This window comes from Mixophyes fleayi, chromosome 7 (assembly GCF_038048845.1).
Source record: "Mixophyes fleayi isolate aMixFle1 chromosome 7, aMixFle1.hap1, whole genome shotgun sequence".
In the NCBI taxonomy this organism is placed as follows: Eukaryota; Metazoa; Chordata; class Amphibia; order Anura; family Limnodynastidae; genus Mixophyes; species Mixophyes fleayi.
In genome coordinates this window covers 96,570,250-96,584,550 of record NC_134408.1, presented here as the reverse complement: position 1 = coordinate 96,584,550, position 14,301 = coordinate 96,570,250, and the positions used below count along the sequence as shown (strand labels likewise).

The window sequence follows — 14,301 nt, the reverse complement described above, 5'->3', positions numbered from 1 at the left end:
AACTGAACCACTGTTCGCCAAAATGAAGGATATGTACAGAATATATCCATGTGAATGAAATTGATTATATAAATTAAATGCATATTTAGGGAGTTTCATTTATACAAAGCACATTCTTTACATACCCCTTTTTTTATTTCTCACGCATTTATCCCAGAGGTTGCACAGGGGTCTTGTATCTGACAACAACTTTCCCACAAGATTGGAGGCAGGAAACGCTGTGGTCCTTGAGTAACCTCTCATTATACTAAAATCACTTTCTTGTATAAGCTGAAATGTTGTATTTTCTTCCAATGACTGCAACCCCTATTATAAAATTCTTTAAATAGGTGTATATATCTAGCTCTTATAGTGGATTTTCCTAAAGACTTTTGGTCTTGTTACTAGATTTTATTTAACATTAAGCTAGCATCTCTAGTAATTTCACAAGTGTAAGAGGTCTGTTTAACTAGACCCGTCCATCATGAAGATTTTCTATTGCAGAAAATCTTCTATTGTACAATTTAACTAAAAACAATCTTACTGCCTTTATCATATATGAAGTGCGGATACAACGTCTGGTGTTATTAATGAATTATTTGTTGAAAGCAAATATACAATAAAGTAGCTAAAATAAGAAGCTAATCATTTTCTCAGGTATGGGTTTTTATTCTTGCTGCTGAAATTAGGTTAAAGGAAAGTCTAAATAACCTCAAGTACTATGTTAATTATCTGTAATGTGGCACTAGATAAATGTGCTTCATGCTATAAAAAAGAAAACAAATATCTAAAAATGATGGATATTGATATGTACATGACAGCCCATTTAAATGTAGTGGATCGAAAATGAAGGCCTGCCTCAGTTTACAGAATTGCAATACAATATTTGTTGAAAGCCAACACATCTGCAAGTGGTGTATACCACTTGCAGCCATAAGATCTCATTCCACAAATTGTATTGTCCACTATCTGCAAAATGGCATCAGACCAAAAAATAAATATTACGCAGACAATAGGGTAATGGTTTGTAAAAAGCATACCTTTAGGAATCACCCAGGGTCTCTAATAGCCTTTCCCAATTCCTCTGACGCTCCTTTCAAGCGGGTGTCTTCAATAAGCAGTGGTCTTTTGTTAGACATGTTGGGGGCTGCAGTTGCCAAACTTATGTTGCAATGCATGCTGGGGCATTTCTGTAGTCAAGTGGCCAGGATTTATATCCATGCAGTATTAGGCAAGTTCTATTAGTTAAGTATAAACTCAAGGGAGCAGACGTTTTACTGTTTTTACTATTGCGCATTACAAAGTCAAAGAATGCATTAGGCTTCTCTTAATAAAGACAATTAGGTGCTTTAATTCTCTGGCAGTACACACTTAGAACATCATCGTTTTGATGGGTCACTTCTTCCCAGAAATCTGCAAGAGCCAGAATACATTAGAGAAGGTTTTATAAAATCACACTACAGTATTTTCATTGCCATAGCATGTTGGGATGGGAACAAGGGCTAGAGCACAATAATGTCATTATAACACTTTAACTTAAGATGTCTCACAACATTACAATTACATAAGCGCTACAAATTCTGCAGAAAAGCCATATTTGCAGTAGGCTTTTTAGCTTGTTAATTGCCTTCTTGGTTAGCCTGCTAATTCAGTTGAGAAAGAGAATTTGAGATTTTCCATACAAGTTCCCAGGTTTCTGCTGGTAGAGGATTTGTGATCATCGCTGACTTGTAATGAAAGTGGCAATGTAAAATAAAACTGGGTAGCCTCATTATTAAATAGATGGCAATGGATTTCAGGTTTTACTGCCGGAAAGCCAAACTATTGTGTACCATTGCTGACTCCTTATACAACTAAACTTGTACCTATATTTGTTGGACAGTCTGGTAAAACCATTTCCTAAGATACTCTGTTTGTTCATTTATTGTCTGAAAAAAGGGTAGGGAAGATTTAAAATATGTGCTACCTGGCTTGACGTCACCCTATGTTACACCCCACATCTGTGCATTGACTTTTCAGCAAGATGCAATTTTACCTAGCTAATTATAGTATGTAGATAACTGCTTGCTCTGGAAAAGAGTTTGGGATCACAACTACGTTTTTTAATTGGCCGTGTTCTATCAAGTAGACGGGGATTAATTTAAAATGCACAAAGTATTTGCAGTCTTGAATTAGGCCATAGGTTTCCAATGACATTTATTTTTCACAAGTTTTTTTTTTACATAATTGTGTCACTTTTCTCATCCAAAAGACAAAAATTTGTATGCACTTGTGTACTATGAATACATACATGATATATATTTTCTTTCTCTGGGAATAGGTTTGACTGCGTGTTGATGGTGACAATGTCAAATGTCAGGTATCGGTGATAATGTAACACTGTCAGGTTACTTTTATAGAGTCATCATAAATTGTGATAAACTCATTTTTTGCATTTTTATCTTTGCTGATATCTAATGCATCCTGTGAGCACCCAACACATACGTCATAAGTAAACCGTTCTATTGTATAAGCTTTGAAAAATTTCAGATTCTGAATGACTTTTTCATTTTTAAAACCTCTCCTTTTCATTGCAGAACGTTACTTTATGCAGCAAGCACTCAACTGGCATAACTTGCACATGGTTGCTTTCCTGACAGATTTACATTGATGGAAATAAGTAGTTAATGGCTGTTTAAAATGTTAACAACAAAATACACTATCACTCAAATTTTTAGTGTTCGTTTTGATGTATATATGTTTACATTTTTAGAATAAGAAAGTCATGTTACATGGATAACATCAGTGTCATGCTCATCAAACCTTTGGGCAATCACACTTGGATGGGTGACATTGTCATCCTGGAAGACATCCCTCCTGTCAGGAAAGAAAAGCTGCAGTATTGGGGTGAAGTTCACATAGTACCATTAATATTGCCTTCTAAAGTACTGACTGTACCCAAACCATGTCAGAAAATGCAGCCCACAACATTAACCACCAGAACCCTTCACTGTTGGAGGGCTAAAGATTTTTTGTGTACACTTGTCTGGCTGTATCGCCTTCCCCCACTGCTTGGTTGTCCATTATCCGTGCTCTTTGCCCAACTGAATTCACAAACATGCAATACCAGGAGAGATGAACGGTTTATACACTAAAAACCATAATGATTCATATCCTTCTCTGTGACGTTTTCTTCAGACTGTTTTTGATGACACTGGCTGCTTGTGCCACAGGTTGAATTTTGCAGTAAATTGATCTGCTTTTACTCCCGTTTTTAGCTTGCACTTCACATTAATGCATAGTGCAGTATGTGTGTCCGCCCGTTGCTGTCCTTTGAGTTCTGTTCTCCCATATATAATTATGTGTGTATCGGTATTGGCTTCTGCTAAAATGGATCCGTGTGTGTTAAGGATTTAGAATTTAAGCTCCAAATGGCAACTTCTATGTATACAGCATTGTGTGTGTGTGTATGTATATATGTATATATGTGTGTGTGTGTATATATATATGTATATATATATATATATATATATATATATATATATATATATATATATATATATATATATATATATATATATATTTGTGTGTATATAACTTATATTTTCTTTCACTCACTAGCCTCCTTTTATAAGGTACACTTTTCTAGTTGGTAGGACCACCTTTTTTCTCAGGACAGCCTGAATACTTTATTACATTACATGGATTCAACAAGGATTGTGTTGGAAAAGTTTGTTACAGATTGAGGACAATGTTGATATGATAACATCACGCAGTTGCCGTGGACTTGTCTGCTGCACATCCATGTTGATGATCTCTCATTCCACCACATCCCAGAGGTGTTCTATGAGACTGAGGTCTGGCGAATGTGGAGGCCATTGGAGTACACTGAACTCATTGTCATGTTCATGGAACCAGCCTGAGATTACATGTGCTTTGTAGCATGGCGTGTTATCCTGCTGGAAGTAGCCATTAATGATGAGCTTACTGTGGCCATAAAGGGATGCACATGGTCAGCAACAATACTGAAGGAGGCTGTGGCATTTAAACAATGCTCATTGATATTAAGTGACCTATATATATATATATATATATATATATATATATATATATATATATATATATCATGGCCTTATCTGTGTGGGGTTTGTATGTTCTCCCTGTGTTTGCGTGGGTTTCCTCCGGGTGCTCCGGTTTCCTCCCACACTCAAAAAACATACTAGTAGGTTAATTGGCTGCTATTAAAATTGCCCCTAGTCTCTCTCTCTCTGTCTGAGTGTATATTAGGGAATTTAGACTGTAAGCTCCAGTGGGGCAGGGATTGATGTGAATGAGTTCTCTGTACAGTGCTGCGGAACCTGTGGCGCTATATAAATAAATGGTGATGATGATATATGCTAAGAAAACATTCCACATGTCATTACACCACCACCAGTGTGCACCATTGATACAAGGCTGGATGGAGTCAAGGATTCATATTATTTACACCAAATTCCGACCCCCACCATGTATTGCAGCAGAAATCAAGGCTCGTCAGACAAGGCAACAGTTTTCCAGTGTTCACCTGTACAGTTTTGGCGAGTTCGTGCCCACTGTAGCTTCAGTTTCCTTTTCTTGCCTAACTGGAGTGAAACCCGGTGTGGTCTGCTTCCTTAGCCCACCCACTTTATGGTTTGACGTGCTATATGTTCAGAGATGCTCTTCTGTATACCACTGTTGTAAGACTTGGTTATTTGAGTTACTGCCTCCTTTCTGTCAGCTTGAACCAGTCTGATCATTCTCCTCTGAACTTTCTCATTACCAAGACGCTTTTGCTCACTGAACTGCTGCTCACTGGATATTTTTTTGTGCTGCACACCATTTTCAGTTAACTCTAGAGGCTGTTGTGTGTCTCACCCCTACATTCTATTTTGCACACAGCGACTTGATTGATTTTCTTTGCAAAATGTTCTTTTGCGGAGTCACACTGTCAGTCACTACATTGATTTGCCTATCCAATGTAAAATATTTCTACTAAAATGCAATGCCATCAACAAAACTGCACCTCGCTTGTCTTAAAAGAAAATAATCTCCCAACTCGACACCTCCGTTCTGCACAAGATCTGCATTTCTCTTCCAGTCTCATTGCATCCTCCCATGCCCAGTTACAGGACTCTTTTCGGGCTGCACCCACTCTGTGGAATTCGTTTCTTCGCACAATAAGATTTTCATCTAGTCTTCAAACCTTCAGGCGTTCTCTCAAAACCCACCACATCATGCATTCTTATATTATTCCTCATCCACCCTCTTAACCTCACTAGGTTACCATATTTTTGAAAAGCTGTCATCTGACGGTGTCGACTATATGCTCGATTTTATGCATGCGATGGCAATGGGTGTGGCTGAAATGGGCAAAAACATTAAGAGGTGCCAACATACATTTTTCCATGAGGTATATAAACTGGTTAATAAGGGGAGAAGAGCAGATATTTTTCCAGTGTTCATGGGGTGACACACACACTGTACGTCACAAATGTCTTGTATGTTATGTTTTTTTGGTTGAATCTAAAAGGCTAGCTAGGCATGGCTAATGATGATTCCGAAGTTTTTATCCAGAAAGTTCTTAGGAGATAGTGCCATAAACCGTTTCATGATGACAGGAAAACATCACGTGTCAGGGCTGAGTTAAGAGGACGCACATGTCTTGACATTTAGTACAGGGAATATCCTTACATGGGGAATAACAGTATGGTGGAAACATTTATAAAACAAATACATGAAATTCTGTTACATGTCATAAAGCAGTGACAGGCTGCACATCATTGTTGTCTATAGGGAGGATTATGGCAGAAAGATTCCTGCTCTTTTTCACAGCAGATTCTTTGGTAATAGAGATAATGGTTGTGGGTTGTTTTTTTTTGTCTAAACTACTGCAATGTTTTCATCCATGATATTTAGCAACCTATTGACTTTATATATTAGATTTAGCTTAAACTGACAGTTTATTTAATGCATCGTTTGGAAATCTGTTCATTCAGCACAAATGAGTTTCGTCATCATGTTAAATCAGCTAAAATGAACAAAACACGGAAAAGTCTATTTAACAAGCACTCGGCGTTACAAGTACGGCCACAATACTCGCCACCTCAAGGTAGCGAGAACAGATGAATATCAATGAAAAAAATGCCTTATTCTTTTGCCTTGTAATTCCGGAAGATCTGTAAATGTCTTTCTTTAAATTGTCTCTACCCTCTTACTGGGTGTGAGGGATGCATGTTTAGTCTAGGAAGTGACTGTATCATAGTTTTTCTAGATCAGCATTTTGCATATGTTAAGAATGCCAAGTTAGGGCAACATTTTGCCTCTTCTTGAAACTCTCAGTCTTGGTAAGCTCATCTGTAGGAAAAGTTTTGCAATGACCCTTGCATTGTATGATTTCTTGTTTTATTTTACACCCTTTGTTGGTAGCTTATATTATGTAAATGTTGGCCCCAATGTACATAACTATAGCAAATGTTTGTCTTGTTCACAAGTTTTGTTTTTTGTTTTTATTTAACACCAAGTATGGGATTGTTTTTATATATAAAATATGTAACCTTGGCTATTTTTCTGAGACACTTTCTTTAGGGCAGCCTATGTACTCATCAACACAGCATGTTACATTTTGTTTTGTTTTTGCTACGTTGTGCTCTTCAGTTATTATCCATAATCTCTTAAGATAATAGGCGCTATGGTGCACCTAAGGACAAACCGTATTGTCATTCTTACTGTGTGTGTTTTGAGTGTGAGCCTCCTGACAGCAATTACAACTCTGTCATACATTGACTCCATTAATTTTGTTTGTTTTTTTAACTACTTTTTTATTCTTGGCTTTTGTTTTTTGTTTTTTTTTAATGACTACCTTCTATTTAAGGGCGGATATGTATTGTTTTTGCTGTTTAGCAATGCTGTCAAAGGATAAGAAACCCAGAATGTATTATTTCACAAGACTGTTAGACAAAAGCATTTTCTACCCGCAGTGTGTGCTGTGGTTCCCTTCTTGTTTCATGTGCTTTAATTTACAGAAATAGATTTGCTGGTCACAAAACCTCTGTTTTATCTATGGGGTTTGGGAATGGTGTGTAGCAGAAACCTCAAACAGGAAATGGTGTCTTGGTGGAGAATCTCTACTACTCTCACTAAATACATTTGACTTAAATGTAACTGATGCCCTTCTGCTTTTTCATTTTATGGTTTGTTAAACTTCATGCTTCTTATGTCTTCTATGGGCTTTTCTCATGTCAATGCAGGTAACTGTAGATATGTACATGCTGAATCTTTTCTTTGCCTTATTGTAGATGGAGCAGTTATCAGATGAGGAACTTGACCATGGGGCAGAGGAGGACAGTGATAAGGAAGACCAGGACCTGGACAAGATGTTTGGAGCCTGGCTCGGGGAACTGGACAAACTTACTCAGGTAACCTCATAACCAACTGAAATTTGGTTACTAATCAATCTACATCAAATCTTCTAAAATGGGCTTTGCACTTTCTTGTCCTGATATGTCTATGGAAATGTTTGGTGAAAGGCCAAAAGTTATGTTTCTATCACAAAATGCTGGCTACAAATATGCAGATTTATTCTGATGTGATACAATGATCAGCTTCTTCTAACTTGTGTAGCCAACATATACGTCCTTAATGGATCTTCAGAAGTTCCAGTCAAAGTTACAGTTTGACTGTTCATAACCAGAAACTATATAGCTTGTGATGTTTACTGAACACCTATGAGCAGGAATTTTAAAATATATTAAAACAAATTTTACTACTATGGCCATCTGCTTCACATGAAAAGGGGCACTCACTTGTCCTACCCAAGAAAACAGTGCAGATAAATGTTTTTATATGTTGTGTAGCAGTTTATGTAAATGACATTTGCAACATTTTCATTAAAGAAAATGCTTAGTAGTCATTTCCTTTTATTCTACATCCTTTCTAGTTTTATGTTGCTATGAATGGAGAAATCTTAGTCACGGACAACATGGGTGTGTGTGGAATTAAACAGTTCTTACCAAATATCCCAAGTAAAGAATCAGAAAGCAATATTATTAAGCAATGTACTGTGTTTTGTTCTAATAAAATTACATGGCTAAACTATTTTTCATTTTGCACAGCAAGCTACTAATTAGCACATTGTAACATATCATTCTCCATTGTAATATCATGGGCTGGCTGTTTATTCTCCATAATGTTTCTTGTTTGCCTGGCAAGGCTCTTTCATTTTATGGGATTGTTGGTCTTAAGTCTAAGACACCCCAAGAAAAACACAGGTAGTGCCAAGTCCATGGTCTAGTTGATGAGAAACCTCATGTTTGTACACATTATTGTCACAGTATCATGAGTAAGTCAATATAAGTCAATTCTGGATTAAAATTTTAGCAGAACTTATTGGAAAGGTAATTGAGGCCCTGCTTTGAGGTTCTTTACAGACTGAAAATTTTTCTTCTTTTGTATACCATACATTTGTGTTGATACAAGAATAAGTGAGATTCAAGCTTCATAAATGTGTAAATACATTGCAGTTGACAAAGGAAGAGTAGAAGGTCTGTCTGTTTGACTTGCCTATATATGTGTATATGGCGGTCAAATTGGGTCATTATACATCTCCCACTCCTGTGGCCAACACTCCTGATAGGTGATCAGAGTTTAGAGTGACAGCCAGGGCACTATATTTCCAAACAGCACTGTTGGGGTGGGATACTGCTCTCTGCATGTCACTGTGTCCTCCTGTGCCTTCCCCTCCTGTCTGTCAGAAATGGAGCAGCTGGTGTTTTTCCTCCTGGAGCTGGGGATGCAGGTCAGACCTCTCTCCCGGGTGTCTCTCCTACCTCCCGAGTCTGTGTCAGAAGACATTCGGACCTGTTGCTGACTTCAACCCACACTCATGATCTTGTTTTTTTTTGTTTTTTTTTAGTTGTTTGTTTTTTTTAATTTGTATTCTCCTGGGCTGAGACTGGTGAGACAGTAGTATTTACATCACTGGAAGGGGTACAGTCTTCCAAAACCCACAGTTCTGCTAGGTGGATGGATGAGTTTCTTGATGGAGTTGGACTTTCAGATGTTGCCAATGCAGAGTTCAGCAGATCAGGGTTGTAGGGTGTTGCCTTATAAGATAAAAGAGGACAGAGTAAAACTTTGGGTTACTGATTGTACTAAATGCCATAGCTTAGTGTGAGGATAACATGGCAGATCAGAATTCCTAACAGAAGCAAATGTATGAAGGGACACCCCTATAGGTAGACATTGTAATTTGGGTTGATGGAAGTCTGTCATTTCAAACAGAGTATAGTTTGTAGCAACAAATAACTATGAATTTCTTCTAGTAGTAACCAGCATATATCTGGTACCTCTTTTGTTTTTTTAAATGGTTAGAAACAGTAGTTTCTGTACTTTCTGGTTTAACATGTGGTGTTTGGCCTTGTGTGTGTTGTGTACTTTTATGTATGAGTATGAATAAACAATTTATGAATACAGAATTTATAGTAATTGACTGGAACTCTCACCAATCTTGATTTGGCCAATGTAGTTCAGACTGCAATAACAATGGAGAAGTAAATTGCATTTGTATTGCTGAACAGAAATGTGAATGTTTGTCCACTACAGTTCTTCCTCAACTGCATTCCTATGTAACTTCATGGAAGGTATAGTTCAGCAACAGATGAGATATATCTGTGCTGTGTAATGGTTTGACATCTCACAGTAGTGGTGATTTCATTTTAAGAATTATAAAGGACACTCTTACTACATTGCACTGATCAATGGATACCACTTGTATGAGTCACCAATAACATCTGAGATGCGAGAGGAGCTACAACATCTGTTTCTTTTATTTTAAAGTACTCTCAACAGTTCAAAGCAGACTCTTATACTGTAGATACATTTCAAAATCCAATCATTTTTCTTTACCCCTCCCTCAATTTCAGAGCAGGAAGCACATTTGGATAGTTTCTATACAACTAGTTCGCTAGAAATATGTACATATGTTGATATGTTACATACATGCCTTGAAATAATATTCAGCCTCACATTTTAGTTTCAATTTTCTTGCCACAGATTCTGAACTTGATTGAAGTAGGGTTTATGGCATGTCAAATCAAAATGACACTTGTAATTCAAAATGACACTTGTAATTCGAAGTTCAAATTGGATAAATTAGATATTATAATGGCCCACACAGTGGGGCATATTTAACATAGGGAGCAAAGTCCTATTGGCGGCGAAAATGAGTGTTTTCAACAATGATAGGGCTTCACTCTGTAATTGAAGATGTAAGATAAGTCAGGTTTTGCCGAAGCATGAGGGAAGCCTATCTAATAATCATTGTGGTGGTATATCTAATATATATAAGCCTAGCGGCGTGTGTTAGGGGAAAAAAATATTTTCTCAGAAAGGGCTCATCCAATTGACCTGAAATTTGGTATACTGACATTATTTGACAAAAAAACTTATAATAGTGAAGTCGGTTAACTTCCATCACCCCCCCCCTTCCCCCCGTGGGAGGGGTAGTAAAGGCTAAATTTACGAGTTGAGGGCTCAAACTAAAACAGGACTGCCGTTTAAGCTAAGACGGCGGCAGTTCCCTTTGAAGGCGGCATTTGCTATGACCATTAACAAGTCACAGGGTCAAACACTTGACCGTGTGGGTATTTACCAGAGCCTGTGTTTGGTCATGGAAAATTGTATGTTGCATTTTCACGAGTATGGAGAAGCAGTGATGTGAAAGTGCAGGTTATGAATACTGCCCTTCAAGGAAGACTGATTGAGCACAGCGATAAGGTGTTTAGCAGAAACGTTGTGTATCGAGAGGTTTTAGAACAGTAAGACGATGGAGATTAAGGATGTGGCGATGAAGATGAAGGATGAGGTGATGGAGAAGAATGATGAGGTGGTGACATGTGCACAAAACCATGTTAAAAAAGGGCGCTTATGTCAGGAAGTAACGTTCTTCCCCTGAGGAGGCCTGGCCTAGCCCAATGATCAATATACTTATAACATTTTTTGATTTTATATTTTCTTCTATTATTTTACTAGTCATTTCTTGTTTTTGTTTTTCTAAGCGGAGCTCAAAACTCAAGTATGAGTTTTCAGTTGCACTGCGCATGCGTGAACCGGCCAGCAAGGTTACACATGAACATGTCCTCTCAGAAGGGCTTGGAAAAGTTAATTTTTCTCGCTCCGGGCCAGTATTGCTGATTTAGCAAAGTGATGCCTCATTGTCTCAGTGAGATTTTAATGATGATTTGCAGTGAACACAGGTTTTTTAGGTTTTTTGTTTTTGTTTTTTTTTATTTTATCAATGCGATTAGCGGCGTTAACATCCGTTACCGCAGCGTGTTTTTACATTGTCCACAAAGTCTTTATTACCTACACCAGTGCAAGAATTGAGTGGCTCACCAATTGTTGCATTAAACTGTAAATACTTATCTCTCTATGAGATCCTACAGTATGGTTGGGACTTTTTTTTAAAAAGTTTTAAACTGTAGAGAAAAGAGCATTCCAGATATGAAAAATGTTTATAGAGTGGCACAAATCTAGGGGATCATTGTTAGTCATTGGACATCCTTCATACTGAGTGCAACCATTTTAGAATTGAAACTGCAGCCACGCTGCCTAGATCAGACCTCCTCCTAAAGTTAGTTGCCAGTTCAAAAAGGCAGTGATTGGAGAAGCTACAGCAATGGCAACTGTGACACTGAACAGTTCATTATGTCAGTGGCTGAAATGGAAGTTAATGTACAATACATGCGCTACATGTGTCAACAATCTTTAAGGCATTCTACAAAAAGGGTCACATGGAAGGAGATGTTTTCAAAATACCATTTATAAAATGCAGAGCTTTAGCAGAAAGTCTGTGACTAAAGTGGAACATGTCCAGAATTCTGAGTTATGTGTAACACAAAACAATTGCTGCAAACCAACCACCATGAAGTATGGTGGTGGTAGTATAATGTTATGAGGATGCTATTCAGTGGACATGACAGTCTTGTCAGGATCAAAAGAATGATGACTGGTGTGCATTGCAGACAAATAATGAATGAAAGCCTGCTACCCTCTGCTAAAAGCTTAAACTGGGGGGGAAGTTTGCATTTTAACAGGACAGTGATCCAAAGACCACTGCAAGAGCGACACTGGAGTTGCTTAAAATGAACAAAATAAATGTCTTAAAGTGGTCCAGTAGTCCTGACCTTAATACTATCAAAAATATGTGGCATAACCTTACATTTACTAGAGACATTTTCAATAAGACTACAGGATGCAGAAGCTGAACTACCTTTGGCAGCTAAGTATTGACAAAGGGAATAGAAATGATTATATTTACTATTTTTTTTTTTTATATCTTTATTATATATTTATATATCCTCTTTAATTTTGACTGCAAGGGGTAAATATTTTTATATGCATGTCAGACTTCTTCACTGAAGGACATGGTTGTCATTCTTTTGGCCTCCAACTGTGAACAGAACACCATTAATTCCATTGACTACAGGAAGATTAAAGGGACACTATATTTTTAATACCAATATTAAATGGTATCTCCCCCATTTTTTTTTTTAAACTCTCACCCCTTCCATTCTTTAGCAACACATTGTTATTATTTTTTTTTTTTTTTTTACTTCAATAGTATTTTTATTATTCATTTTTCAGAAATTATGGGGTACAGAAAGTAGATGGGGGTAAGGAAAGGACACAAAAGTAAAAAGGGGAAGGATTGAAGGGGTACATAGTGGGGAGGAACACATTAAACAATTCTGCTGTTAAACCATATTGAACACATGAGGGGGGAACCCAATAGGTTCCCTTCCAATTCGTGAAAGTTACACTGGTCTAATGCTCACCAGGGAACTACTAATAGGAACATTGAGGAACTTCGCTAAGTGTAGGAGATGCAGGTAGTAAATCAGTCTATTCGGTCTGGACGCGCTCCCTCTCCGTCCGTAACATACACATGCCAGCTGAACTACTTCATCATCGGGGACGAGGTGGCTGTGGAGTAGGGCATCCCCTCTGTCTCCATTTCAAAGCTGAATTGCACCTTGGCCACTACTTTTGATATCAAAGGTATCTGTGGTGACTTCCAACCTTGAGCTAAGGAGGCTCTTGCGGCAATCAGAATATGACTAAAGACATATTTAGCATATGATGGAAACTGGGGGTGGGGGGGGGGTAATGTTGCAGTAATGCCACCTCCAGGGTAGGAGAGCGATTTTGTCTAGTAACCTTATTGGCTAACTGGAAGATTTGTACTCAGAACGACTGTATATGGGGACAGTTCCAGAATATATGTATCAAATCCCCCGGAATATTGCATTGCCGCCAGCAAAATTTCGACTGGGAAGGCCACAATTTATGAAGTCTAGTTGGAGTAAGATACAATCTATTAATTAATTTTATCATCATTTCTGTGTGATTTATACATTTGGACATTCGGAACGAGTTTGTGAAAATGGCTTCCCGTTCTTCACTTTCCAACTCTAGTTGAAGGTCAGATTCCCACTGCAATTGTATTTTGGTTTTATTTTCTGATGTAGAGGGGAGGGTATAGTGGTACCAGAAGGTAATGCTGGCTCTATTATCGCCTTTTGTTAATTTAGTGAACAGCAAGGACGGTGGTGTTGTAATAGGTAGACCTAGTCTGGGAAGGGAGTTAAACCAGTGTCTCAGCTGCAGGTATTTATAAAATTCCTGGGAAGGGAGGTGAAATCTTTCCTTTAACAAATTGTATTTTTAATGTACTTTTATTAGTAGTACTTACCATATTCCATTGCTGACCGCTATAGCTGAAACTGTAAATGACTCCTTTTCCTGACTGTCTCTCTGTGCTTGCCATTTGGCAGATACTGATGGATTTTTCACTCTATAATGATTACAGTGCTATATGACACATTTTTACACTATGCAGCATTTTAATGATTATACATATTTATAGATATGTAAAATATTTGAACTAGTGAAGTATGTAGAAATAGATCTGTCTGCAAATGAGGTTCTTGATCACATTTTGGCGATTCCACTTTATCTAGACCTAGTTTGTAATTATGTTTTTCCTATTTCTGCAAATAGAGTTTGGATACTGAGAAGCCAGAGGAGCCGGTTAAAAGATCACCACTGCGTCAAGAGACAAACCTTGCAAACTTCTCATATCGGTTTTCTATGTACAACTTGAATGGTAAGAATTGATATTTACGTGTAACCCTTATTTTAAGAATACCAAATCCATTACAAATTTGTAAGTGTTCCTGCAATCAAATTACGATCAAGTCCAAAAAGTTAAATTCCTAAAGGTTTGTAGATGTATACCATGCTCACTTCCTGCAGCTGGGCAGA

The 14,301-nt window shown here is 37.6% G+C and overlaps 1 protein-coding gene across 3 annotated transcripts in view; it reads left to right on the top strand.

The window, feature by feature from the left end:
* RAPH1 (Ras association (RalGDS/AF-6) and pleckstrin homology domains 1) overlaps positions 1-14,301 on the top strand; it is a 136,442-nt gene that overhangs the window by 55,205 nt on the left and 66,936 nt on the right. For all 3 annotated transcript variants that reach the window (XM_075180185.1, XM_075180186.1, XM_075180187.1), the window contains exons 2-3: positions 7,275-7,394; positions 14,038-14,143. In XM_075180185.1, coding sequence (XP_075036286.1) covers positions 7,275-7,394; positions 14,038-14,143 — 226 coding nt within the window. The remainder of the gene's footprint in view (positions 1-7,274; positions 7,395-14,037; positions 14,144-14,301) is intronic.